The sequence below is a fragment of the Corvus kubaryi genome, unplaced genomic scaffold (genome assembly GCF_017639235.1).
Source record: "Corvus kubaryi isolate FWS band 111438036 unplaced genomic scaffold, C.kubaryi_AGA036_p1.0 37394, whole genome shotgun sequence".
In the NCBI taxonomy this organism is placed as follows: domain Eukaryota; kingdom Metazoa; phylum Chordata; class Aves; order Passeriformes; family Corvidae; genus Corvus; species Corvus kubaryi.
In genome coordinates this window covers 11,610,065-11,637,272 of record NW_024581133.1, presented here as the reverse complement: position 1 = coordinate 11,637,272, position 27,208 = coordinate 11,610,065, and the positions used below count along the sequence as shown (strand labels likewise).

General features: G+C 43.6%; 1 protein-coding gene across 2 annotated transcripts in view; it reads right to left on the bottom strand.

Moving 5' to 3' along the window:
- Positions 1-27,208, bottom strand: part of MAP2K5 (mitogen-activated protein kinase kinase 5) — a 120,056-nt gene that overhangs the window by 33,358 nt on the left and 59,490 nt on the right. The window contains exons 15-17 of one of the 2 annotated variants that reach the window (XM_042039141.1): positions 26,888-26,938; positions 23,363-23,434; positions 11,620-11,649 (exon numbers count right to left, since the gene is read on the bottom strand). In XM_042039141.1, the coding sequence (XP_041895075.1) occupies positions 11,620-11,649; positions 23,363-23,434; positions 26,888-26,938 (153 nt within the window). The remainder of the gene's footprint in view (positions 1-11,619; positions 11,650-23,362; positions 23,435-26,887; positions 26,939-27,208) is intronic. The other variant, XM_042039142.1, reaches the window with a different exon arrangement.

Here is a 27,208-nt window from a genome sequence, read left to right as displayed (position 1 = left end):
TCAATAGGGATGATTTGGAGCTTCTTTACATTAGAGCACAGGAAGAGGCGATCCAGGTTTTTATCCAAACACATCATCACTCACATTTCCTTACTGGAAAAATAGGTCTTGTCACAGAAAGGAATAGAGGTGGGGTCACACGGAGCGGCCCCAACACAGATATGATTACATCCAATTTCAGAGCAAGATTTAAAATATCATTTCTAATAAAAGCACTCAGCCCTCCTAATGAAAAATCAAGCAACACAAATCCAAGTGTTAGGGAATTGTCCCTGTGACACTGGAGGCTCCGCCGGAGCCCAGCCCGGCCCCAGCGAGGCAGAGCCGTGGCCTCACTCACACACACATCGTTACCAGCCTTTATTACACAATTCTGATGGCAACATATTATTTGGAGATCATCTTCATAAATTTTGCATTAAGGTAGCTGTGCCACTACCTGGAATTGATTCAAAATGCTTAAGACACTCAATTACTTTTTAACACTGTTACCCGGTGTAACGACATCGCCGCTGTTTCCCTTGCATTTGATGATGCAACATCATTGTAATTGATTCATTTTCTCAATTAAATAAAGCTCCTGTGCTCTCCTCTCTGCAATGCCACCGAGACTCCCCAGTTAGATGGATTACCTCTTCTCCCTGCCTCGGATAAATTGCTGGCGAGGCCACGCTCTGCTCCTCCCTTCCCTCCATGAGCAAACACAATGCTGCAGCCGTATTTTTCAAGTTGGGAGCGGGGCTGAACTTTGCTGTATTTATATTAGGCAGATTTTTCACTGCTAGAACCACGGTGTTTACCTTTTTCCCAGCTCCCATTACGGGGCAGCCTCGGCGACCATAAACCAAAGCCAAGCACCGACAACTTTATGGCCAGTGCTTCTCCACTTGCCCACAGTTCAGGGAAAAGGGAAGCAGCAGCTTTACTGAACATTAACAACTCTTTTAAAAGAACTCATCATAAAATGTTGTCTCTTTTTTTCCTCCTCCCCTAAGCACCAGGCTTTTGTGCATTGCTGGGAAACGAGAGGTTTAGGAGGCAGGTTCGTCTTGAGGGATCCAAGTGTGGCAGCTGCGGCTCAAAAGCTGGAAAATTTGGGGTGTTTCTACCCCAGACAATGCCCAAAAACCTTGGGGATCGAGAAGAAGATGATCCCTGGTGTGTTTTCATACTTTCCATGAGGAATTTTAAATAGTGAAGTGGTAGCAGTGACACAAGAAAACCCAGAGTGAAAGGAAGACAAAAAAAAAAGCAGGACACACTTTGAGAATATCCAGGAACAATCTGATGTTCTTGTTAGAACGTCATGCATCCAGCTCAGGGACCACCCAGCTCCAGAAGGTCATGGAGCTGCTGGAGCAATTCCAGTGGAGGCCACGGAGCTGCTCCGAGGGCTGGAGCCCCTCTGCTCTGGAGCCAGCCTGGGAGAGCTGGGAATGTTCACCTGGAGAGGAGAAGGCTCCAGGGAGAGCTCAGAGCCCCTTCCAGGGCCTAAAGGGGCTCCAGGAGAGCTGGAGAGGGACTGGGGACAAGGGATGGAGGGACAGGACACCGGGAATGGGTTCCCACTGCCGGAGGGCAGGAACGGATGGGATACTGGGAAGGAATTGTTCCCTGAGAGGGTGAGGAGGGGCTGGGCTGGAATTCCCAGAGAAGCTGTGGCTGCCCCTGGATCCCTGGCAGTGTCCAAAGCCAGGCTGGACATTGGGGCTTGGAGCAGCCTGGGACAGGGGAAGGTGTCCCTGTCCATGGCAAGGGGTGGAACAAGCTGAGCTTTAAGGCCCTTTCCCAACTAAATCATTCCAAGATTCCATGATTATTCCCACCTCGGAAAAGTCACTTTTAGCCTTTCACCACCAAGACTCTCCCTCAGCCACGCCAGAACATCTCTGAGCCCTGCCCTGTCCATCACCAACGCCCCCTGATCAGAAGCTTTTCCAGCCTTTCCAAACGCAACTGGAACAGTTTGAATTTGCAGAATTAGCTCCACTATTTGGTATTTTCGAACCTGTATTGTATTTGCTGTGGGTTCACCTACTGCACGTGACAGTTTAGGATTTGCAGAAACGGGGCAAATGATCAATAAAGCTGCCCCATTAACAGAGTATTTCCCAGGCCATGGAATACCAGTGGAACCTGGATAAACCACTCCATAAAGCACCAGCTCCAAAAGGCTTTTTTTTTTTTTCCAAGGTTGGTTAAAAATGCCAAAGTTTGTCTCCTGCTTCATCTCCTATTTAATGAATGCCTCTGGTTATGAAAGGCAACTTTTGACAGACCATCAGGTTATTTTTCTGTCTCCATGGAGATCCTTGGGTCAGGAAGTGGCTGAGGAGACCTCTCCCATCCCTTTCACATTCCAGTCACCAGCACAATCAAGGAAACTCAAATGAATCCACCCCGGGTAACTTGGAGGAGTCACCAGCTACAGCTTTAATTTTCGCTTTTACTCCCTGGAATTAGGACTCGCCCTGGAGCTCTTGTTTGAGAGATTTGCAGGTGACCCGGGGTTAGATCTTCCCATATCAGTTAACAAATTTTCTCTTTACATATATACTGCTTTTCAAGCTCCTGGTATTTTTTTCTTAATAGAAAAACCCATAGACCAACAAATCATACAGTTATGATTTTTAAGGGAAGCTTCACAGTACAACGTTTATTTTCCTGTGGATTTGAAGTAGACAGAACTTATTTTTCATCTGCACAAATGAGGGTTGAGTTTTAAGAGCAAAAACTAACATTGTGTCCTACTGACAAAAGCTTTGTCTCTGCCCTGGTAAAAAAGGTAAAGGAATATCTAAATATTCTGGTTTCCATGGGGGCTTCACCACCCTGGGTTAATTCCTGTGGAATTAAAGGATGATCTTCAAATATATTTCACAATTTCTTGCAAAACTGCGATTGCTGATACTTCTGCATGAAGCCAAAGCACCAAACCAGTGAGAATGACCCCCCTAATTTGTTCCTGATATTCTAAACACCCTCCCCATCCCCATCTGGGGATTTTGCAAATGGCAAACTTCAATCACTGTCACAAAACATTAAAAAAAAAAAAGAAAATTATTAAAAAAAAAAATAGACAATTCACAACAACCTTAATATTAAATATATTCTTACAATTATATTACGCTGCTTTTCCCTGAGGTCTCCAAACAAATTTATATAAAGAGATTATTTCATCCACCATTGAACTGCAGCCACTTCTCAGAGAAATCTCTTTACCAGAGTTTAGAAACACAATTCAATAAAGTGGGCATGGAAAGCTCCACACTGCTGGTGGAATTGCGGTAACAATAACTCCTCCTGGCAATAACTTCCACAGCAGAGTAGGACCAGGATACCCTGACAACAAATCCCTTGGTCAGCAGGAGTGGGGACAAGCAAAAACCAGCAAATTTAGCAAATTGCTGTTGAAAATCTTGGAATCGTGGAATGAAAGGTCTCCAAGATCACCGAGTCCAAGCATCACCCCAATCCATCACACCATGTCTGTAGGTCTTGTCCCCAGCACCACAAAAAGTGGGGTAAGGAGAACAAAGAATGGTCAAACAGACACCAAATAAAGAACTGGGTTTTTTTCTACCCAGATCTTGCTTTGTGTCACCCGTGTTTAACCAAATGACAATTGAGAGGAGCAGCAGGAAAACTTACTGGACCCTATGGAAGAGGAAAACCGATCACAGCTGAGCAGGAATAAAATCATGGACTCCTCTGAGGGATCCATCAAAGTCCAAAACCCCAAAAAACCAAAGGGCAAACACCGCAGTGGGATGTCCAGGCAGCACAGGCTGAACCACTCAAGGTTATCCCTTCTCCTTATGCCTCAGCCTGGGCATTCCCAGGGAGCTGTGGGAACATCCAAAGTAGAACCACAGCAGTCAGAAATCCAGGGAGACCAAAGGAACCGGTGTCTGCAGCCTGAAAACAGAGCAAGGACATCACAACCACCACCCTCCTGCATCCCTGCTCCGTGCTCATTCCACACACAACTACCCCCGTATCCTGCAGCACGGAAAACCCTTCTAGGAATAAAGCAGAGGAACAAATCAAGGAGATGAGAGCCTCCAACACCAGCAGGGTTGAAGAGCAGCAGATGAATATCCATCAGGATTGTCCCTGCTCCTGAACACACTCCTGCAAGTCCCTTCTGGCTTGAGGAGAAACAGGTAAAACGTCGATTGCTGAAGTCTCTCACTTTTCAAGCCACGGAGAAAAATCCTGGTCTTCCTTTGAGGAGCTGCAAAATCAACTGTGATCACTGCAGATGTCACAATTCCAGGGACAGCTGACAGGGAATAACCCAGAACAATACGAATTTGGGCTCATGAGGGGAGTTTTCTACCCGAGCTGAGGTGCTGAGTGGGCTGAGGTGCCACATTACACAATGAGCATCCTCGCCCGTGCCGCTGGACTGCCCATGGAGGGTCGTGTTGCACTCTCATGAATTACACCCACGGTTCCACGGGATTGGCAGAAGAATGGATGCTTTGGAGATGAGGGAAACACCTGCCTAGACCTCAAAATGATTCACTCCTTATCTGGGGCTGGAGGTTCCTCACTATGCTGAGCAACCATTACCCAGCAGAGGAAGAGATGACCCTGCTCCTGTGGGAACACATTCCGTAGCCTCTGGCACAGACCAAACACTGGGACTGCTGTGCCCTTCTCCAGAAGTGCCTCACAACCTCTGAGGAGCAGGAATTGTTGCTCCTCAAACAGGCTGAGAACCACAGTTCCAATCTGAGCTCTCACAGCTGCACCCCTGGCCAGGAAACAGGCAAAGGAGCGCCGAGCTTGTCTCTGGTCTTCTCCAGCTCCTGGGAGACTTGGGAGGACCCTGCTCCTCATCCAGGCCAAGAGAGACTGTTCTGAGTGCTGCTGTGGCTGCCCCATCCCTGGAAGTGTCCAAGGCTGGGCTGGAGCACCCTGGGATAGTGGAAGGTGTCCCTGCCCATGGCAGGGGGTGGAACAGGATGATCCCTTCCAACCCAAACCAGTCTTCGATGATGATAAAATTTCAGTAAATCCAGTATTTCCTGACGGCTCTCCAATGGCCACCCGAACCAACCCAACCACACAAATCCCTCCACCCTCTGCAGCCTTTCTTCCTAAGGCAAGCTCACATCCCAGGTTTAAGGTCCCACTTAGGCAACTCCTTCATTGGCATCCACAGCAGGGACAGGAATTGGGAGAGAAGTTTCCTTCCAAGCATGCCAGGGACATCTCCCATTCCACAGAAGCACCAACTCATGCAGGAGATCCTTCTACATTTGCAAAAATATCTCTGCAGGAATTTCAGTATTTCATGGAAACTTGGAGTGGTTTGGGTGGGAAGGGACCTTAAAGCCCATCTCATTCCACACAAGACAGAAAAAGTCCTGGAAAAAACCATGGTCCAAGCTCTGCTCCCTCAGACTGCCTGGAATCCTTAGGATCAGAGATTAAAAAATACACATCAGCCTTTCAAGATCCCAAGCCAAGGATCTGCTGTTAAAACATATTAAATCATATTAAAACATACTATAAAATCAGGTTTTACTGGTTACCTTCATTGCCACACTTGAGCATATTACCTAAACATCAATTTTACATTAAAAAAAAAAAAATCAGGAAGATTAAGATAAATAAATCTTTTTTTTCTTCTTATATTTCAGGTTCCTAACAGATCTTTTTAAAATTTTCTAAAATCTCTCCGTTTTTCAAACACAAAAGCACCTCTGGAAAAACTAAAACTAAATTCCAATTTTACAGCAAGTTTCTAACAGGCAAATCAAATTGAAGTTCAAACTTACTTCTGGCTATGGAGAAAAAAAATAATAAAGCAAAATGTAGCTGAAGTAAATTATCAGGAATGTGAAACCTATGCTAAGAAATTAGGAAGAGTTTAAAACAACAGCAGATGATTTCAAATATTGCCAGTGATTTCTGGAAAATATTATAAAAGCAAAAAGATTTGCACAAATCTATCATATTCAAGATATTACACAACAATTTCATTCACTATTTTGGCATTAGCATTTGAAGAGCGTTTAATGTCTTTTAAATGGTTCAATGTAATGATAGATCTGGAAGACAAAACATTTCTTTCTTACCAGGAAACATGCTGTAAAAACAACCCTCAATTTATCCTCCCAAAATAAATGAATGCTTAAAGGATGTTTCTACCAATGGAAAAAACAACACTAAAATGGTTATTTCACATCCCAACTTTAACTAAATATTTTTTTCCTTGACAACTTGCTTCCATTTAAATGAAACCAGGCCAAATTTGGTCAATAGTATGGATTGCAGAGAACGAAAAGAATCTTAGACTGTGTTAATACAGGGATCAGACAGCAGCAACTTCATTTCAAGCCAGGCAATTATTTAGCAAACTAAGATACAGCAAAAAAATTAATGTTTTCCATGGAAAAGCTGCCACGGGAGCTTTCAGACCTAGAATTAAATCTTACTTGCAGAAATCACAGCGAGGGCAGAATTTGCTGAGGAGAGGAGAGAAATCAAAAGGAGGAAAAATAAAATCAAACCTTGCAAAACCCCTCAGCTTTGGGATCAGAAACAGAAGAATAATAGTAATATTAATAATAACAATAAAAAGAATGGCAAGGTGCTGTCCTGCTGGAGAGAGGAGCCGTGTCCCAAGGCCGGGGGAGGCTCATTGTCCCCAGTCCCCCCGGAGCAGCAGGACGGGGCTGCTCCAGCTGAGGATCCAGCCTGGAATGTTCTGCATTGTCTCTCCGAGGCTTTTCAAATGCTGGGATCTGGGAAAAGTGCAAACCTTTCCCTACCAGGAGGAGCAAAAAGCTGTTTGCTTCCATTGAGGGTGGTTTGTTTTTTTTTTCCCCTGTTATATTTTCTTAGGAAGCAAAGCCACGGCAGGTCCACAGCGAGCGCTTTCCTGGGCTATAAAATTTCCTATTACCCACTTCTGCTTCCTTTGCTGTGGGATTTAAGGATGCCTCTTCCTTGAGACCAGGAATATGTCATCATTTTGTTGGACTACCAGATCTGACAGCCTTGTCTCTCCCAGTTTGAGCTCCTGTGCTCACAGTGCTGGGAAAAGGAAGGGGGGAAAGCTGAGAGGAAAAAAAACCTAAACAAACTATGACTAAATTTAGCTATGACTAAATTCTTCCCTAATTTATTCCCGTTATTTCTCCTGCTGCAAAAATAAACTCTGTATATAAAAAAGAGCCTTAAATTAAGGTCTCTTGCTTCCACTGCCTTTTGAAATAAGTTATTTGAATCCTTGGCTGGTCTATTTTAACAAATATCATCTCCTGCGTCCATCATTCCTCCTGTCTTTTTGATCTCTTTTTTCCTATTTATCATGTTCTTTATTTGAAACAGATTTTTAACAGATAATCTCCATCGTTATAACAATATCTTGCTTGCATTTTATTCAAATAATTCTTAAAAACAGCTTAAAAAGCCGTTTGGAATAACATCAAGCTCTCCATCAATCAAACACAAAAATTCCGCTGGCGGTTGTATAAACATCAGATCAACTCCGATGTCTTCAAGGATTTCAGAGCGAACCATAAAAAACTCCATTAACTTCTGACAAAGAATGCAAATTAATCACAACATGGGGTGAAATGAAATTAAAGGCTCTTTTCTAATCAATGACAAGGCAGGATGAAATATTTGGTGCTCCGCGCGCCGCGGCTGCCGGGATGCTCCCGCTTTTTTCCGCGGCGCATCCCGCGTGGAAGGGGCGAGCGGGGATTCACCCGGGGTGGCTGCTTAGCCCTCCCCATCCCTACAGCGATCTGCTTACAAGTCGCCCAGCTCCACAAAACACACTAATCATCCGAATCTCAGGTGCATCCAATTTGTTATTCACACTCTCCCGGTGCCAGGGAAAAAAAAAAAAAAAAAGGAAAAAAAGGGAAAAAAAAAAAGCTTGGCGTAGACAGATGCACCGGGAACCTTAAATGACAGTTTTGGCCTCCGGAAGTGCGATCGCTACAGCAAAATCTAGTACAGCCTCCAGGTGAAATGTCTGGAGCTCCATATGGAGCAGGGAAAATTAACAACAAGATGAAAATCGCTGTAGCAGCGGGGAGTCGGAATTTAACAAAAAAAAAAAAAAAAAGAAAAAAAAGGGAAAGAAAAAAAAAAGAGGGGGAAAAAAATTTAAAGATGAGGCAAGAGAAGTAATAAATTAATGGGGTGTGAAAACATTCAAAGCTTTACAATACCAGGGGCAGTATTTGCTCAGATTTGGGGGGGAGTGGTGGGAAGGGGGAGCACGGGGTGGGAGGCAGTGGAATGAGGGATGGGAATTTTTTTGGTGCTTTTTCTTTAAAAAAAAAAAAAACAACTCACGTCATTTTCATCTAATTTATTAAGCTTAACCTGGGATTGTATTTCTCTAAATGCAAAAGTCTCTTAAATACAGTCGTAGTCATTCCTCCAGCTGATTAAATCCTCGGCAGCTGACTGCTGCCTGCTCCTTTGGAATATTTCCCTAATGGATGCGCCGTCCTTTTAATACCCTGCTTTGTATAAAGTTTGACTACAAGCCGAGAATATTTAGTGGGCAATTCTTTTCATTTCTCCTAAATTGCATTATCATTAAACAAGTCATTGCCCCCATCGTGTTTTTATCCGAGACGTGGAATTTGAATCTCCAGTATTCGCTGTGCGGTTTGTTCGGATCTTTGGGGTTCCAACCTCAAATTTAATGACATAAACAAGGTGCCATGGCCTTTTGGGGTATCTATTTTTCTTTACGGTTCTTTGTGTAAAAAAACCATATAAATTAAGGTGAAACTTTTAAAGGAAAATTTAAACTTATTTTCCCTGTGTGCCTTCCTTAGCTCCCTAAAAAGCTGGATGGGCTATGGACCAGCATCCTTGGAAAAGGGGTTTCCTTTCTTTTTTTAATGTTTATGTAGAAAATAACTTTATTCAAGAGTATTTGTGAGCACATGCACCATTCTTATTGATTAACAGAGTCGTGCAAATAAATCCAGGGTGAATGTGCCCTTAAACACTTCAGTTCGTACCTATGGAAAATCCTATGAGCATCTTTCCCTCCTGCTTCCAAAGGGACTTCTACATTTTACAAAAGCACATTCCATGACCACGATAGGAAAACCAACACTGAAACAATGAAACCCACTGAAAACTCAGATATTTTCTCAATTTTAAGGCTTAAGAGTTTCCTGTGCAAAGTTTTTAGAGTGGAAGAGTCGGTTCTGAGCATCACTATTGGTTATTTCCTTGCTCAGGTCGTTCCCTTTTGCTGCTAGATACTGATTATGAAGATTATATTCTGTATATTGAGACCAAAAAATATAATTAGAGTTAATAATTTTATATTAACTCTAAACACACCCATAAGCAACTTTACAGTTGCTCACTTGCTTAAGTGCTTTCAAGATAAGACTTAATTGTAAAGATTAAATAATGCTTAATAAGTCAGCAAAATAAATACTTATCAAAGATGTGGGAAATGAGAAGTGGGAAGTTCTGCCATTAAAATATTCTACTAAAAGCCAGAAAATGAAATAATCATCCTTCAGTTTTCCTGGCATATTGCAGGAGTCCTGAATTTCCACACTGCAATGATTTCCCCCTATAAATCTTCTTCATTTAAACTGAATTTACACACACCATTTGTCTGTGTCTTAAAAATAAAGAAAAAAGGAAAAAGAAGATATTTTTTGCAGCTGCAGCTGGAGACAAACATCCATTTGCAGGAAATTTCAGGTGTTCCCACCCACATGGCCACACTCTCCATTTTTCAGCAACTTCGAGGTATTTAGGAACAAATTTGGAACCACACATGATTTAACTTCGTTCCTTGAATAACCCCACTGCAGGGAGGAGGAATTACTCAAGGAATGGGCAGAATCAGGCCCTTACTAGGAAAGTAAAGAGATATTTGGACATTTAAAAACCCGATTAATTATCCCCCTAACAAAAGAAGGTTTCTAAGGGTTCTCCTGACCAGCCATGTAAGCACAGGCCTAAAATACATATTCTTCACATAAAATTCCTTCTGAAAAGCACTTGCTTGAAAAGCTTAATAGCCACATTTTAAAGTTTCACCTCCTCAACCGTTTTGCATTAAAAAATATATACAATTTCATGGACTACTGCCTTACCAAATATTCTTTTACAAACCCGATCCGCTTTTTAATTAGAACAACAAAAAGCATCTTAAACTTAGCAATTATGGTTTGCTCCCAGTTCAGGGAGACATTTTTGCCTGGAACCACATGGAATGTCCATACTCCAACTTCCTTCACTGTGCTCTGACACTTCCACGAGGGTTATTTTAAACTGTCCCCTCATCACCTGGATTTTAGGTTATAAAATACACGAACATCGAGACCCTCAGTGAGGTCCCCACGCGTGGAGGGCTCTTCAACACATGAGCTTCTTTTCCAGTCCTCTCCTCCAGAAATACATTTAAAATCCAGATAAAACATGCCGAGTCTGTTCTGTTAATGGTGTCAGTGAACATTTTGCAGAAGAGACAGCAAAGTGAAAAATCTGAGTATTTCCACCCAGGCAAAACCTTCCCAAGTCCGTAAGAGTGTCAGGAGAATTTGCTTAAAACAGCTTATAAAAATGGGAGAGGGAATGAGTCCCAGCCTATTATTCAATAACCATGTTTGTGAGGCATCTGCATAATCTAACCATGCATAAATTAGTATGTGTATTACAACAGTTATTTGCATAATAATAGCAAGTTAATAGATGCTTAAAGAGCACAGACCAACACCACCTTTAAATCAGACATGCCTCCAGGCACTCCGAGCTGTAGAGACCAAGATGCAGAGAACAGTCTTCATAAAACATATGAAAACATAAAAACCACATTCAAATAATTCATTTTAGTCCCTGGACACTTCACTTTCCCCCCCTCTCCCTGGAAAGAATAATTTGAGGAACTGCTGAACAGTTTGTTCCCGTGAATTCTAACATCCATCTCGAGATGAGAATTTCAAGTGATCGTCAAGCCTAGTTCTGGAGTGGTTGTTTTGTTCAGAGCTTTATGGGGGTTTTAAGCATAAAAAGTAAAATATTCTGTGGTGAAGCAGAGCTCAGGATCCACCCAACCATTGCCACTGGAGATGGAAAGAGTTTTACCACCAGCTCCAGGTGGAAACTTAGAAAATACCAGTATTTACATAAAATACTAATATTAGGTCCTCTTAAAAGGAAGAATCTGAAGCTCCCTTAAGTATTCCTTTCACATTCTATTTTTGAGAAGATTTTAGACCATCGTACCATTACTTAAAATTGGAATTAAAAATTAAATTATAAAAAAAAAAGCAGCAGATACACCTTCCTGCTTCCAAAGCCCCATTGTAAACACTGGATTATTTTTTAATCTCACAACAAAACCATCATTAACATCATCACAATTTTCATTGTCCCCAGGGAAAGAAAATGTAGAGTTTGGAGAAGAGAAAAAGGAGGGGGGGGGGAAGAAAAAAAATCAATAGAGACTTCTAAATGACTCCTTCCAGATCCCACTTTTCAATTTAACAGGACAGATTTATTTGTATGTGGCTCAAATGTTCACAATTGCTCTCTGCACCTTCATACATAGGAATGAATGTCACAGTGGCAAACAGCAGTAATGAACAATCTTACCTGAGGATATGGAAACCTCCCAAGAGCAAGCTGGGAAAGGAAATAATATTTGTCTAGTTATAGAGATTTGCATGGAGGGCACATTTCCTTAAAGAGAGAAAAGTACTCAACTCTCACGACTGTATAAACGGAGGAAGGCAGCGGCAGGGATTCTGCAGACACAAAGAGCTGTATTTAGAATGGGCCCTTCACAACCATCACCCCTCGTTCTGCCCGGGATTCCTGTGTTTCTCCAGCCCTTTTGTCTCCCTCAGTGACACTGTTTGATGCCCAAGTTCCCGAGGACTGGAAATGAAACCAGTTCAGCCTCAATAGGGAGGCCAAGACACTGCCCTTTGCTGATAATTATCTGTGATGAGCAGGCATTGCAGAGCAGCTCTCAACTCCCAAAGTCCTTCCTTAACTGGCTCAGGGTAAAATCTGGGTTACAGAGCTGAGCTTTGCGTCCCTGTTGGTGTCAGACCTGAGCGGGATGTGGAGAGAGCCCACAGCACCCACAGAGAAACCTCATCTTTCCTTCAGATCCACTTTTCCAGGATATTGACTGCATTTGCTGCCCCTGCTGTTTTATAAGTCAATTAAGGCCTTACAGAGTAGTCCCAAAATCAACATTCTTATGTATATTGTCTAAAAATATTCTACTGGCCATAACTAATAAATATTCCAAGAGAAATTCTTCGTACTAGGCAGGTTTTCCCACTTGGTGGGAAACCTTGGAAACAATTCCAGCAAAATACAGCTGCTTGGAGTTATTTTGTCTGCCATTCAGAGAAGGACCAGGGTTGTCAGGGGTAGAATCATGGAATCACATGGAAAAGCCCTCTCAGAGCATCAAATCCAACTGTCCCCAGCACACCCAAGGCCACCACTGACCATATCCCCAAGTGCCCCATCCACATGGATTTAAATCCCCCCCAGGGATGGGGACTCCCTGTTTCTGGGCAGCTGTGCCGGTGCCTGATAACCCTTTCCAGGAAGGAATTCCCCCCAATATCCAGGCTGAACTTCCCCTGGCACACCCTGAGCTGACACAGGGCATTCAGAGCAGCTCTGTTCTGATCTCTGTGGGTGTGCCAATCTCTCCACAGTCTACAAAGGAGGCAAGAGCTTCCCTACACCCCACAAAACCTTTGAGACTCCTCCTGTTACCGACCTCCAGAAGAGAAGGCCTAGCACAGAGGTTATGGATGCAGTGACACCAGGGATTTCCCAGCTGGATAAACCAGTCCCATTCCCACCATCCTGAGCTCGAGCAGCAACGTTGAAGGTCTGAGGCACAGTGTCACCCACCACGAGGGACAAACCCCACAGCAGCGCTGGGCAAAAGCGGCCTCCCAGCACTGCCCTGGCGCTGACACCTGAGCCCCTGGGGCTGGGGCTACCTGACCTGGCCAGATTGCAGCTCCCCCGAGGTGAAATTTCAGCCTTTTGGCAGCACAAAACTCTCCTGAGGACGAGAGCCAGGCACAGACAGAGCTGCAGTGAGGTGGGCAAGGGGCACCAGGCATCCCTGAGCCTCACCATCTCAGGAACAAGGCAGAGATGGAGCTCTTCCTGCAATTCCAGCTGCTCTCCAAACCCAGGAGAGTTCAGCCCTTGGGCTGGGAGCCTCAGCAAAACCAGCAGATTTCTGCCAGATCCTCGAGGGAGACATCACAAACCCAGAGTGGGTCCCAGAGCATTTGTGTGAGAGAGATGAAACAATTCCTACTTTAACAATTTTCTACTGCTAAATGAAGCTTTCACAATATTGACTTCAACATTCTTGTCCAGAGGAGGCCCTGGAGCTGCTCCGAGGGCTGGAGCCAGGCTGGGAGAGCTGCGAATGTTCCCCTGGAAAAGGGAAGGCTCCAGGGAGAGCTCAGAGCCCCTTCCAGGGCCTAAAGGGGCTCCAGAAGAGCTGGAGAGGGACTGGGGACAAGGGATGGAGGGACAGGACACAGGGAATGGCTTCCCAGTGCCAGAGGGCAGGGATGGATGGGATACTGGGAAGGAATTGTTCCCTGGGAGGGGGGAGGCCCTGGCACAGGGTGCCCAGAGCAGCTGGGGCTGCCCCTGGATCCCTGGCAGTGTCCAAGGCCAGGCTGGACGGGGCTTGGAGCAGCCTGGAACACTGCAAGCTGTCCCTGCCCAGATGATCTTGAAGGTCCCTTCCACCCCAAACCATTTTAGAATTCTGTGACCACTCCCACCTCAGAAAAGTCACTCAGGGCGCTCTCATGGCAGGCTCTGAAAATGGCTGCTGCAGAGCTAAGCAAAGACCCTTCATTTCCTGTTATGGACCAGGGGCTACTAAAACACATCCCTTACCACCTTCTCCTCTTTTGGGAGCCCCACCCTTCTGTTCCAAGCAGACATCTGAGATCCTGAGGAGCTGTGCTGTTGTGACAGCCTAGAAATAAACCTATAAATGCCCAACAGTTTTCCGTGAACAGCAGCAGAGCAAGTTCTGATTTTTCCAATGACTGGCTGAAGAATAGTGAAAAACTACAGAGGGAACAAGAAGATGATGATGGTTCTGTGCACAGAGCATCGTTCTGCAGATATTATTTAAGAAAAACAATCACTGCCTCGATGATGACTTCAAACAAAGCATTTCCATTCCCCCTGATGCTCCCTCTCCCTGACCACTCCAGGCCTCAGCAGGGGCTCCAATGCAGCAGAACAACTGGGGAAAGAGCCAGACGTAAGTACAGGGTGTATAAATGAGCACTGAAGGACCCCAAATGCATCAGCAACAAGTTCTTTGGGGGTTGTTAAAAAGGAACATTTCTCAGTGAAGCTGAGAGCTGCAAACACAGGCAGGGAGAGCTCCTGTGCCACTTCTGCATCCCCTGAACCACCACTGGCTTCATCTGCTCAGACTTGTTTCCTCCCTGCAAGACTGTCAAGGTATTATAAATTAAGAAACTTAGCAAAGAGTCTGTAATCTTCCCTGAAATAGCCTGCAGATATGTCACTGTACTAAATGTGTTTCAGATTTAATGAAGCTTTAATGTCCTTTTTAATTTTGCCTGTTTCTGTATCACCAGGGGTCGAGCGAGGCAATCAACACTCAAGAGGGTGGTTTGGTTTAAAACTAGGAAAAACTCATTTGCTTATGAGTTGCACTGTATTTTCTTAATTAAATTTACTAAGTAAAACGGTTTAAGTTCAGCCAACCAGTGACCTCTGTGTGTAGATTTAGATTTATAAAAAGTGTCCCAGTGAAAGTAAAGATAAAAAACCGAAGCCCAAACAACAAACAGATGAGAGATTCACTAAAGGGATTTTCAAACTATCATTTGTCTCAAGGAAGTCACAGGAACACGAGGAACAAGCCCAGTGCAGGATGGAAAATCCAAAAACTACCAAATGAACACATTGTCCAAAACTTCTCTGCATTTGCAGGATGAAACTCCAGAACCTGCAGTTCTTTAAAGGTATTTTAATAAAAATAGAATATTTCCATTCACATGAGTTTGGTTTGGGAATTGATCAGTGTTTTATGTCTCGATATTGAGGAGGGAATGCCTGAACTTCAGGGAGCTGGTTCTCATTTCCCTATGGATTCCTTCCTGATGGCTGGACTTGATGATCTTGAGGTCTTTTCCCACACAAGAACTGTAAAAACCTTCATTTTAAAAAGCCCAGTGAATTGCAGTGGCAGAATAGTGTGGAAACAGAAGCAAGAAGGAGACCAATCACTAAGAATCGTGCCAGGAAAACACTTTGCCACCCCATTTCACCTTGGAGCAGCTACATGGAGGAGTTTTTTTGGAGTGCAGGTGTGTGTTTTTTAAAACAATTCCTGTCTTAAACACAGAAATAGCCCAGAAGAGCAATTAAAACAGCTCAGTGAGGTTGTGTCCTGAGAAAGAGCCTTCCCCAAGGCTTGGGCAGGGGATGGATGGATGGGACACACCATCAGATTTTAAACCAGCACTTGATAAACTGAGAAATAATCCCAGATTATGAAATAACAGAGGTACAGTGTGTGTGTATGATGACTTTTGCCAAACGATCAAATTTTGATATCAACTGCAATTTTAAAAAATCAACATTTCAAATTATTAAGTGTTGACTCAGGAAGAACCTCTAGACTGAGCACTGTAAGGAAACTAAAGCAACTAAAACCTCTTCTCAAATACACTTAACGGGCAGCTAAATGAACACAAAATTCAAATACTTGTTGAAATAATGTGATTTACCATTTTAGAACCGAAGAGGGAAATCCAGAAACCCCCCCCTTACAAACTGCTTTCTCCAGCTCACTTCTTCCTTGCCTGCTGCATATTGTGAGTAAAATGAGAGCGGCAGCTCTGCCTGTATCCTGTTTGGAAAGTGTCTGAGGGAAGGAAGTTCAAAACATATTTTCAGGACACTCAGGCGATAAAGTTTCCCACTTAGATTATTGTCGATGTTGTGCAAGTTGTTTTTTAATTTACAGTTACACTGGAGAGCACGGGATGCTTTTATTCTTAATTTAGACACATTCCATGTTTCTCAGCATAACTGCAAATTGAAAATAAGCGCTCGCAATATCGCCAGTGATGGAGCTGAAGGAGGACTTTATAGTCCGAAATGTTCTAAAATTTGTTCTTAATTACCTCGTGCACATTTTACACAATTAAATTTCCATCCAAGGATTTTGCATTTAGATTGTGCACTGCAGTTAAACCCTCATTTTATGGAAAAGCAGCCGCCACTCCGCCACGCTCAGACACGGGAAACTTTCAAAATCAGACTTAACTACTGGATAACATAAAATTCCCTAGGTGAAATTTCATTCCAAGACCAATTTATACATTCCTAGATAGATGGGCTTAAAATCACCTGAAACTCTGCAGGGTATGGACCTTAATAAATATTAAATACCTCAAAAACTACTCCAAGATTTTTCTTCTCCTTCTAATATCAATTTCACTGTCCTCTTACTGCAGAGTTGTTTTTTTTTAAAAAAATAAAAAAATCCAAAAGGATATAACAGCAATTTAGCAGCGTTAAAGTGCTTCTGAGGTTAAACTGACAACAAAGAGGAACAGAAACACAAAGCATCTTGAAGTAGGGTTTCAATTAAATGTGCAGGATTTAGTAATGCAGGCCCAAAAAAAAAAAAAAAAGAAAAAAAAGAGTTACAAATTAATTTAATCTTCTGCCTATAGTTTGCAGCTGCACTCCAAAGTGTCTGGGGCTTAAGAACAAAGCCTTGCAAGGCCTCGGAGTGAGGAAAGCTTCAATTTTTAATGTATAAGGCCATTAGCTGATAACTTGTGGAATCTGCGACCCCTGCGGAGGGGCAGGAGCGGCGCAACGGAGACGGATGAAGTGACAGATTTGTTGGTGGCCAGGGCTAGGAGGGGGAAGGTTATTACCAACACCAGAAATATGCCCTAATAACCTTTGGGACATTCCTTGGCTTGAGCAGATGAGTTGCAGCTCTGTCGCTGCGTAAAAATATATTAAAAATCAAAGCCTAATTCGCCTTAATTAAAGATAATTAGTTTCACTTTGACTTCTTTTAAATATGAACTATAGCAAATGCACTGCCAGCTAAAGGCTGCAGACAATCAGGGTTAAATTGCACATTTCTGCCTGGCCACAAATCCTGGATACTACCAGGCTTTTAGTGCTGCATCTTCAAAGGTGACGCTGAGAATGGCAGCGCCTTTTCCAAAGGGACAAAGGTGGGCCAGGGGCTTTTCAGGGTGATTGTCAGGTGCAAAATCTCCAAAAACGCTCCACGAGGGTTAATTTGATTCCTTGTTTGAGCAGAGAGGCTTCCTGCTCGGTTGTTTGCTGGATTTAAATTCAATACAAAAGGGGAGAAATAGGTTAAATTTGGCTGTGCTGGTGGAAATGCAGCTCAGCTTCATCTCTGCTGGAGTGAGGGTTCATCTGCCAGGACAGGCAGTTAAATCATGGGAAAAGGCAGGGAAACTTCCTAAATTTTTGACTCTTTCAAAGTAGAAACAACTGTATTACACAGAGTAAGAATAGGAAACAGTACACAGAATGATAGAGTCTTGGAATGGTTTGGTGGGAAGGGACCTTTTAAAGGTCCTCTAATCCATCCTGCCATGGGCAGGGACACCTTCCACTACCCCAGGGTGCTCCAAACCCCGTCCAACCTGGCCTGGGACATTCCAGGGACCCAGGGGCAGCCACAGCTTCTGTGCCAGGGCCTCACCACCCTCACGTATATACAAAAATATAAATACACATTCGATATTGTGTTATATACATTAAACAACCCTGTAACCCCATAGATAAAATATACATTCCAAACACCCACAGCTGATGTTATCCCTTAATTGTCCCCTCATCCCTCTGCCTGGGTGGAGAACTGGATTATTTATTTCCCTGCCCACAGTGGCCTAAGAGCAATTGCTGAGCAACAATGATCCATCGAGGTCTCAACCCGCACAAACTGTACCTAAACTTCCACTTTATTGCAGCTTAGTTCACAATCTTCACCTAATATAGGGTTACATCCCAGTGCAGCAGGCGGATAAATCATCCTGGAATATTACTCGGGCTAAGTTTAGCTGGGAGTGGAGCATATGTGCTTCCGAGTCACTGAAGCAAAGGCCCATAAAATACACTAATTACTGGAAGTTCTGGTCACTGAGTGATTGATAGCGCTCTGCGAGGCAACTTCCCGGCTCCAGCTCTTGTGAGGGGCCTCCCCCACCACACAGCAATTATTAATTCATGACCCAACCCTCAGGCACTGGGCCCTCCACTCCCAATCCCACCAGCACGAGGCTCGTGGTGTGGCTGGACATTGTCTGTCCCCATCCCGGTGGGCGCTGGAGGTGGGAGAGGAACTGGAGGGGATGGGCACTGCTTGGACAAATCACCCAAAATAGCTCCAGGGGAAAAAAATAATAAAAATATAGGCCAGCTTTCTCCCAAGAACGAGTTTCTGAAGTGCATCATTCCACAAGGAATGGCTGGAACTCCATAAATATTCCTCAATAAGAAGGATTCGGGCTGCTGAGTGGGTTGTGCACGTGACAGCTCCTCTGCCTGGCTGAGCACAAGGAGTTGTCACTGAGTCACAAACATCACAGCACTACGGTCCCTAAAACCTGACAGCAACAAGGTGAGCCTCATTGCAATAACAACAACAACAAGCTTTTTTTATATCCTTGCTTTCCTTAGTCCTAAAGGAAAAGTGTTACTTTTCTTCCACTGGTACAACTTGAGGCTGCTTCTTCCAGACTACTACAAAAATGAGGCTGTACCAGCAAGATCTGGGTTTCAGATTCTTCCTCCACCACCTGGAATCACAGAATCCTTTATGCTGGAAAAGACCTTTAAGAGCATCAAGTCCAACCATTACCACCACTAAACCCTGTCCCTAAGCACCCCATCTGCAGCCCTGGTTTAGATAAGGGTGTGACCTGGTCCGAGAGCACCCACAGCATCCACAGATGAGTGAAATCCTGCAGAACTTCCCTCAGATCAGCTCACAATCCTGGCCTTGAACCAGCATCGCTTCCAAGCTGATGAGATGTAACTGATCCCACATTTTAGACTCCTCAGAAGGAGATTTGAAACCTTCCCTCCTTGACCAGGCGCTGCTCAAGACACCAGTTTTATGCAGTTAAACATCCTTAAGACTGAAGTGTTTGTAGAGAACCATCTCCAAGCAGAGCTGCTTTTCTTGGAGCATCCTCTTCAAGCATCTTCCTCCGGCTCTTTGAGGGCTGAGTGAGCTCTTCTCCAGCTCCCTCTGTGCTCCCAGCCAGAGAGGGATGAAGAGTCTGAGCTCCACCACTCTGACAGTGCAACCAGGGCTCAGACGTGCCTGAAGTAATGAGGAAAGGCACATTTGTTGGGTAATTCCTGGTTTTCCTGTGTGTGGGAATGCACACAAGCCCTGAAAATGCCTGATGACTTCTTAAGAGATTGCTAAAAACCCTTGAAAGTTCTTACAAATCCACAGTTCATGAGAACTCTGGTAACCAAAGCATTAAAATCCTCAGTCTGAGAGTTTCAAGAATTAATAGGAAACTAATATTAAAACTGATGCACAAACTCCTTTTCCCTGGGGGAGGCAACAGGGATAATCTCTGTAGGAAAGTTTAATTTTCAAAGAAGGCCTGGAACACAGGAGAACAGAGGACAGTGGAAAGCAGAGAACAGGATGTGACACAGAAGGAGGAGCAAAAAGCCAAGCACACGAGCTTCTACTTCCAAAATTTACTTGGTTTTTGGGCATTAGCAAATTGCTTTCACTTCCTGCATTTTAACACTACACCAATTCTGTCTGGAGATAAAACGAGCCCTGGCAAGGATATCACAGAATCCCAGGATGAGGTGGCTTGGGAGGGACCTTAAAGTTCATTTCCCATGGGCAGGGAACCTTCCACTATGCCAGGCTGCTCCAAACCCATCCAACCCGGCCTTGATGCTGCTATTAAAACCCAACCAGATGTATTTTATCCTCCCTTGGATGTTTTAGAGTTCACTTGTGGATGACAGCCACGGGAAGGTGGGATCAGAGTCATATTGGAGAGTAACAAGAAATATTGGGCAATTTAATTTCTCCTCCTGTGCAGGACACGGCTCTTGGAGAGAGGGAATGGGTTCCAGAGCTCACACAAACTCAGCCCCAGCCCGGGCAGCCTGGATGTGTTTTATGGCTGAGTTACAAACCCTTGAAAAACAGCTTTTATAAATGAAAATGCTGACACAGTGTGCAGTGTAGTGACAGCAATGTCATTGGTTTAAATTGAACTTGCTTTGTCAACCCAAGAGCACTTAAATAAAACACGGGAAAACCTCCTGGAAACACACAAACTATTTGTGATGAAACACTTTCAAACAGTTTCCCCAGGTTATGGATTAAATTCCATTCCCTTCAAAAAATCCTGAAGGAAGAAAGGCAAACTCAAAAAAATGAACTAACAAAAATCATTACAATAATGATAATAATGATAATAATATGATAATAATGATGATGATATGGCTGCATATCTTATTTTATTATATTTTAATTTAATTTTTAATTTATCTTTTCTATTTCTGAAGGGAAGACTGAGTGCCCTCAGATCCCTCTCGCCTCAAAGGGAGCACAAACACTCCCCATTTCTCAAAGCTCAGGCAGGACTCCCATCCCAGACTTTTCCCTCTCTCCTAGCAAGTTTTTTGGGGCAGTTTCCTTAACCTCCCAAATAACACTTCCATTTCTCATCACACACAGCTTTGCAGCAAAGAAATTCCAGCCATTTGAAAGGCTCAGAAGAGCATTAAGGAAAATGAGAACATTTCCTGACAATTTTGTACTCTCACCCGCCAGCACAGCCCTCGCTGACTCGATCCCACAAGATATTTCTTTTAAATTAACATGGTGCCACGGTGCTAACACCGAGGTGTAGGGCTGGAGTACGACCCTACTGAGTGCAGATGATTTTAAAATCCTACAGCAAACACCAGCTTCCCTTTTCAACAGCTGCAGCAGCCAGAGCCTGGGTGTCTCCACTCCCAATCCCCATGTCAATACGGTGTTACTTTAATGACAGTGACCTTGCGTGGCTCTTGGAGCACCTTCTTCACCTTTTTGGAGGCATTTTTCTAAGCCCCTGTCCTTGCTTTCATCATTTAACACATCACTCAGAGCACTTCAATAAAGCCCTGCTCGTGGTGGGGAGAGGTCTCGCAGGAGCAGCTGACAAACCAATTAACAAAGCACACAGCCCCAAATTGGTTCCTGCACATCTGGTTCAGGGGACATCCGTGCAAAGTGGGAGAGGGAGGGAGGAAAAAAGTTGGGAAGGTGTAAAACAGGGGTGGAAATGCAAATGAAAGGAGTTTTCCTAATAAAATTCACCCTGCAAATGGAATTGATGACCAGCCAAGTTATCCACTAACAACCCTAAAATAAACTCCAAATGTCTTGGGGTGTGTAGTGGATCACTGATCTGCTAGGGCACAGTTTTTATTTCAGCAAAGGAACTGGGAAATGCTTTATTTATGAAGTCTTGTCCTTTTATCGCTCTTTTTATCACCAAGAACACCACCGTCAAGTCTTCCTGGAATACAATTTCAGCCCTTTCTTGGCTAGAATTATTTACAGAGTGTATGAACATGGTCTGTATCTCTCCCCAAATGCTGAGTGAGGGCTCTCCAGCATCACAAACCATTCAAATGTGCGGTAAAACAAATGAAGAGCCCTCCCTCCCCCGTGACACATCGAAGCGTGTCATCCCTGCCACTCAGAGCTGGCTTTGGTGACACTGATTTACCACATCTGGAAGCAGTGATTCAGCACTCACCACTCTCATTTTGGTTAAAAGGGCTTTGGCAAGGAATTTATTGTGTGAAAATGTAAAAATGGTTCATTTGGGGGCTACAAAAGATGAAATCTGCCAAGATGCAGAGGGCCAGCACTGATACTGCTTAACTTGTACCTCACCTTCTGCAAAAAATACTGGCTGCACTTCACCTAAAGGCACATCCAGCTTCATCTTAATGATAATTGAGAAGAGAAAGAGAGAGAGAAAGAGAGAAAGAGAGAAAGAGAGAGAGAAAGAGAGAAAGAGAGAAAGAGAGAAAGAGAGAAAGAGAGAAAGAGAGAAAGAGAGAAAGAGAGAAAAAGAGAAAAAGAGAAAAAGAGAAAAAGAGAAAAAGAGAGAGGCACTGAGAATTTTGGTTAATCAGATCATGCCTTTGTCAGGCAGAGCAGGAAAGATGGTGCAAGTCATCCACGGTTTGAGTGAAGGTTCTTAGAGGATGAAATGAGGGGAATTTCCTTCCTGGGACTGTCCTCAAGCTGGGAAACTCCCCTGAGAGCTGTTGCTGGAGGGTTTCTGGCCAGCCCAGGCCAGTGTGGAGGAGCTGTGTGACCACATCCCTCTGCCACCACCAGTCCAGAGCCACTGGTCCCTTCTCCCAGCCCAGATCACACCAGATATGATTTTCCTGGTCAAGACATGATCCTAACACAGGCCTTCCTCCTCAGCTTCAACTCTCTGGCTTCACTTTCCTACCAACAATCATTTGTTTTTACAAAAAAATATGTTTTTAAACCACCTTGTGAGCCTTAAACTGAAAATAAACCCCCTTCCTGAATAAAACTGACCTTATTCTGCCCAGAACTGCAGCAACTGTGGCTGCTGCTCCTGGATGGCTGCATTTAGAATCCCAGACTGGTTTGGACTAGGGATGGACCTTAAAGATCATCCCTTTCCAACCCCCAAACCACACAGTTTCCAGCCACATTCTCTTTGAACAGCTTCACTTTCATAGATTTTCTCCTGCTGCAAACTCTGCTTGTGAGAAATCTCTCCCAAAAGCCCCTGTGAACACTTCAATCCAACCACTTCATTTAATCACACAGGGCAGAGGCTTCAACCATGGTGCAAAATATTTCTGCCAAGATTTTGCAAGGCCATTAAGCAGCTCCAACCTCGAATCCGCTGTTCTAACCCCAGTAATCACCCACTCAGGCCTGGCCTGGGAAGATGCAGCCCAAAATTAGCATCATTTTCAGTCCCTGAGGTGCTCAGGGGATGCAGAAGCCTCCACGCACCGGGCCCTACTTCCTACTCAAATATGGAGTTTTATTTAAGACCTCAAATGGACAAACCCATTCTAAATACAGCCAAAATCTGCAATAGGTGAAAGCATATGAATACACAGGGAATTTAAAGAATAAAAAAAGGTTAAATTCAAATATTGTGATGTTATTTTGATGTTAAGAGTTAATTTGAGTCTTGCAACGTGCATGTGAAGGTGAGAGCTCTCTGCATACCTCCATGAAGGAAATCCCCAGGCTCCAAACGTCCGAGTGAATCCCATACTGCTCTCCTGAAATCCGCTCAGGCTGCGAAGAGAGGGAGAGAAAAAACCTCCTGAGCCTTGCAGACAGACAGGGATGCTGCACAAAAGCTGCTCCAGGACAAGGAATGGGAAAAATCACAGAATCATGGGAGACACTGAGCTGGGAGGGATCTACAAGGATCAAAGTCCAGCTCCCGGCCCTGCACAGACATCCCAAAATCCCACCCTGTGCCTGGGAGCGTTGTCCAAACACTCCTGGAGCTCTTGGGGCCGTGCCCATTCCCTGGGGAGCCTGTTCAGTGCCCAGCCACCCTCTGGAGGAAGAACCTTTTCCTAAAATCCAACTGAATCCTCCCCTGGCACAGCTCCAGCCATTCCCTGGGGTCTGTCACTGATCCCAGGGCAGAGACTGGAGCTGCCCCTCGGCACCAAGATGTTCCAAAGCTCCCCAGAAAACCTGGCTGAGAGCAAATCCTGTCTTCAGGAAAATCCATGTCCACACACCTTGCAAGGTTGGCCTTGGATTTGTGTTTGAGTTGTTTAATCCAAGGAAAAAGCCAAGGGCTCATGCACGAGAGCGAAGCACAAGGTCACGTTGAGAGAATCCAATGGTTCCCACATCCCTCCCCAAACCCACGCAGCACAGCAAGGAAAAGATTCCCTGTGTGGAGTCCAGGGGTTGGGGAGTAACTACAGTTTAAAAAGCAAAGTTACTGAAGCCAAAAGAATCACCAAAGCCACACGGTGGCAATTTTATTTGATATACTTCTTAATTTTGGGTTTCTGACCTGTAGGGAAAAAAAAAAGCCCTGCTCCAAACTATTAATAGCAGGTTTAACGCCTCATGAAATGGAGTGCTGTAAAATATATCTGCTGGTTTTCACTTGAAAGCCACAATTTAAGCATTTCCAAGGTCAAGTACAGCATGAAATGCAACAATAAAAGGCTCCCTGAGACTCCTCTCCCCACTGTGCTGTTAATGCACCTGTCTGGCCCAGCCACCTACAAAGCACTGGCTGTGTTTTCAGTCTTTAATAATCCAGAGACCTTTGTTAGAAAACAAACTCCCAAATTAGTGCCAGTCCAATGTGGTTTTGGATGTTTACTCTGTGCTGCTAATCCCAGGTCAGGAGCTTTTATCGCAGCGTGAGTGTTAAATAAAAACCACAGTGCTGCCCACAGCCCCTCTAAAAACAACCTTCCCAAACTGCCACAACCCAAAGAAACACCCACAATTTCAACTCTTGGACCAAATCTCATTTGTTAGTGACCCAAAATAATTAGCCTAGGTCAGCAATATCTTAGAAATGTTTGCAACAGCATCACGGGATTTTTAAACATCTTTTTATACTGACAAATACCCTCACACAGATTCAAATGTGCAGCCAAAAGTAATTTCATAACATAATATGGGATGTGCTACCCTGGGCCAAGCAAGGTGGTAACACCCACCCGATTTTTTAGACCCTTCCTGAGCCACCAAATCAGGTTTATAATTCACATTGAGCAATATTAAATTGTTTATTCTTAAAATTCAAGCTTTGAACAGCAACTTCTGCTGAGGAATTATGGGTTCACAAAAGATAAGGGCAAGTAAAATCAGGTTTTTTTTTTTAAAAAAAAGTACTCCCATGAATTTAAAAGTATGGAAAAGAAGAGGAAAATAGGAATAACAGATGCATAAAGGGTGCAACACATGGATCACTCTAGATACATGGACCGAAGTATTTTCTCTTAATAATTTCTACATCTGACTATTTTTTCATCCAATTTTTTTTTTCTATATAACATAATGACAACATGATTTTACAGAAAACGCATTTTGGGTGGAAATTTTAATTTCTCAGTCAAAAAACTTCTTTTTTTTTTTCTGGTTCTTTCAAAGAAAACCTCAATTTTTTTTAACAGTTTCAAATTCCCTGACAGTCTGCCAAGTGGGTGAACCTAAGCTTATGACCTTCATTATTTTTTGAGGACTTGCCTAGAAATCCGATGACAACAAATGACTCAATCAAGAAGCAAAACAATTTTAACACAGAAAATCTGATTGAGCACATTTGAGCTTCAACTTCTCCCTCACAATTAAGAGATGGAGGCATCACATTCATCCAGAAACAAGAAGGCAAAAAAAGCAATTTATTTAATGTACACCTGGGAAAGAGAACTGTAATCTTGGTTTGGGCACTAAAAGCATAATACAATTTAATTCTCAGCCCTGCTTAAGACCAGTTTGAAGTAACAGCTGAGTTGGAAAAGTTGATTAATTTGAAGCTGTTTCTTTGTCTGGATCTCTGTATTCCAGCTCTTTTTTTATCTATATATTTTTTTAAAAACCCCCATTTTTCTGCAGAGTATTCTGATGACACAGGACAGCCCAAGTCTTTCTAGGATGGTGACATGAGCCTTTCAGAAGCCACACAGTGAGTAACACCTTGAGTGGAAAAGCACTTAGCAAATAAATGTGCACCTGGCGCCGTTTTCTTCTGAGAAGAAAGTCAGAAAAAAATACCTGAAAGCGATTAAAGGTCATGGATTTCTCCCTCTCCTTTCCTGAGGTTTGAAAAACACGAGCATCAACCCCTTTGTGCTGTTTACATTTTTATTTTAAACGAGCAGAGCACTTCCTTTCTCATCGTTAATATTAGAAGCAGTTTGCTTGAAGAATTTTAATGGCCAAAACCAAGAGGGGTTCATAAACTGCTTTAAACTGAGACAGCGAAGTTTTCACGTCTGAAATGGAGAACTGAAAGGGATCCAATGGATCTGATGGAAAATCCACTCTGATTTGTGCAGTTCCCTCTCAGGCTGGCTCTTGGCACTGTGGTGATCTCGGTGACAGGAGCAGCACAGGCCACTTGGCAGCTCTGAACCCCAACCTTGCCCCATCCTTAGCAATGTGCCAATAGGATCTAAGAAAAGATGGGAATTTCAGCTTTAAGGTACAGAAACAGGACAGAAGTGGTCTCATGTTAACAAACACTGACCAAAGTTTGTACAGAAAAGTGAAAGTACTGATGACTTGCTACGTTATGAACTACGCAACTTGCACTTTAATGCCCAAATATCATCAATCCCAATGTTTTCAGCTTCAGATTTCCATAGGAAACATCCCCACAGGGTGTTCAGGAATACCCATCAGCCTCTGCACAGGTTTAAATGCCTGAACCCCAGCATTCCCAAACTGTGGAGAGTTTGGGGCTGTCACTGATCTGCAAAAAGCCCCAAGCTGTGAGTGAAAACCTATTGTTTTGAATATCCAACTGGCTCCCTTTGTTCCCAGTTGTCACAGGGCAGTAAAAACAACTAAAAATACATTAAGCCCCCCACTTTTCCAATATTACTCTTCCCTCTCAGCAAGAAGTGGAACTGTCCCACAGACAGGGGATGGGAAGAGATGGCGTTTGAGGATTGATTTAGGACAGATCCTGCACCAGACAGAACAGGAGTGAGGACAAATAGCTCCATTTCAATGTTATTCCTGCATAAATGCACTTACCGCCATATAAGCATTTGTTCCAACATACGTCTTGGCTATGGAATTCACCAGCTATCAGACAAAACAGTCTGTTAGAACAATATAAAGATAATGTGGAAATAAAATGGGCAATTATTCCTCATTTAACCTACAATCATCATTCCTATAAATCAACTAAAAATTATGTAAAAAGGGAACAAATTTATCTGCCAAGGCGTTAAAAATGATTAAATCTCGCCTGGGTTGGGAATGAGGATTCCAATTTAAACAAGCACTGCATTACAGTTTATGGCAGATAACCTTAAACAATTGTGTTAAACAGGATGCTTCTCGCTTTAGTAC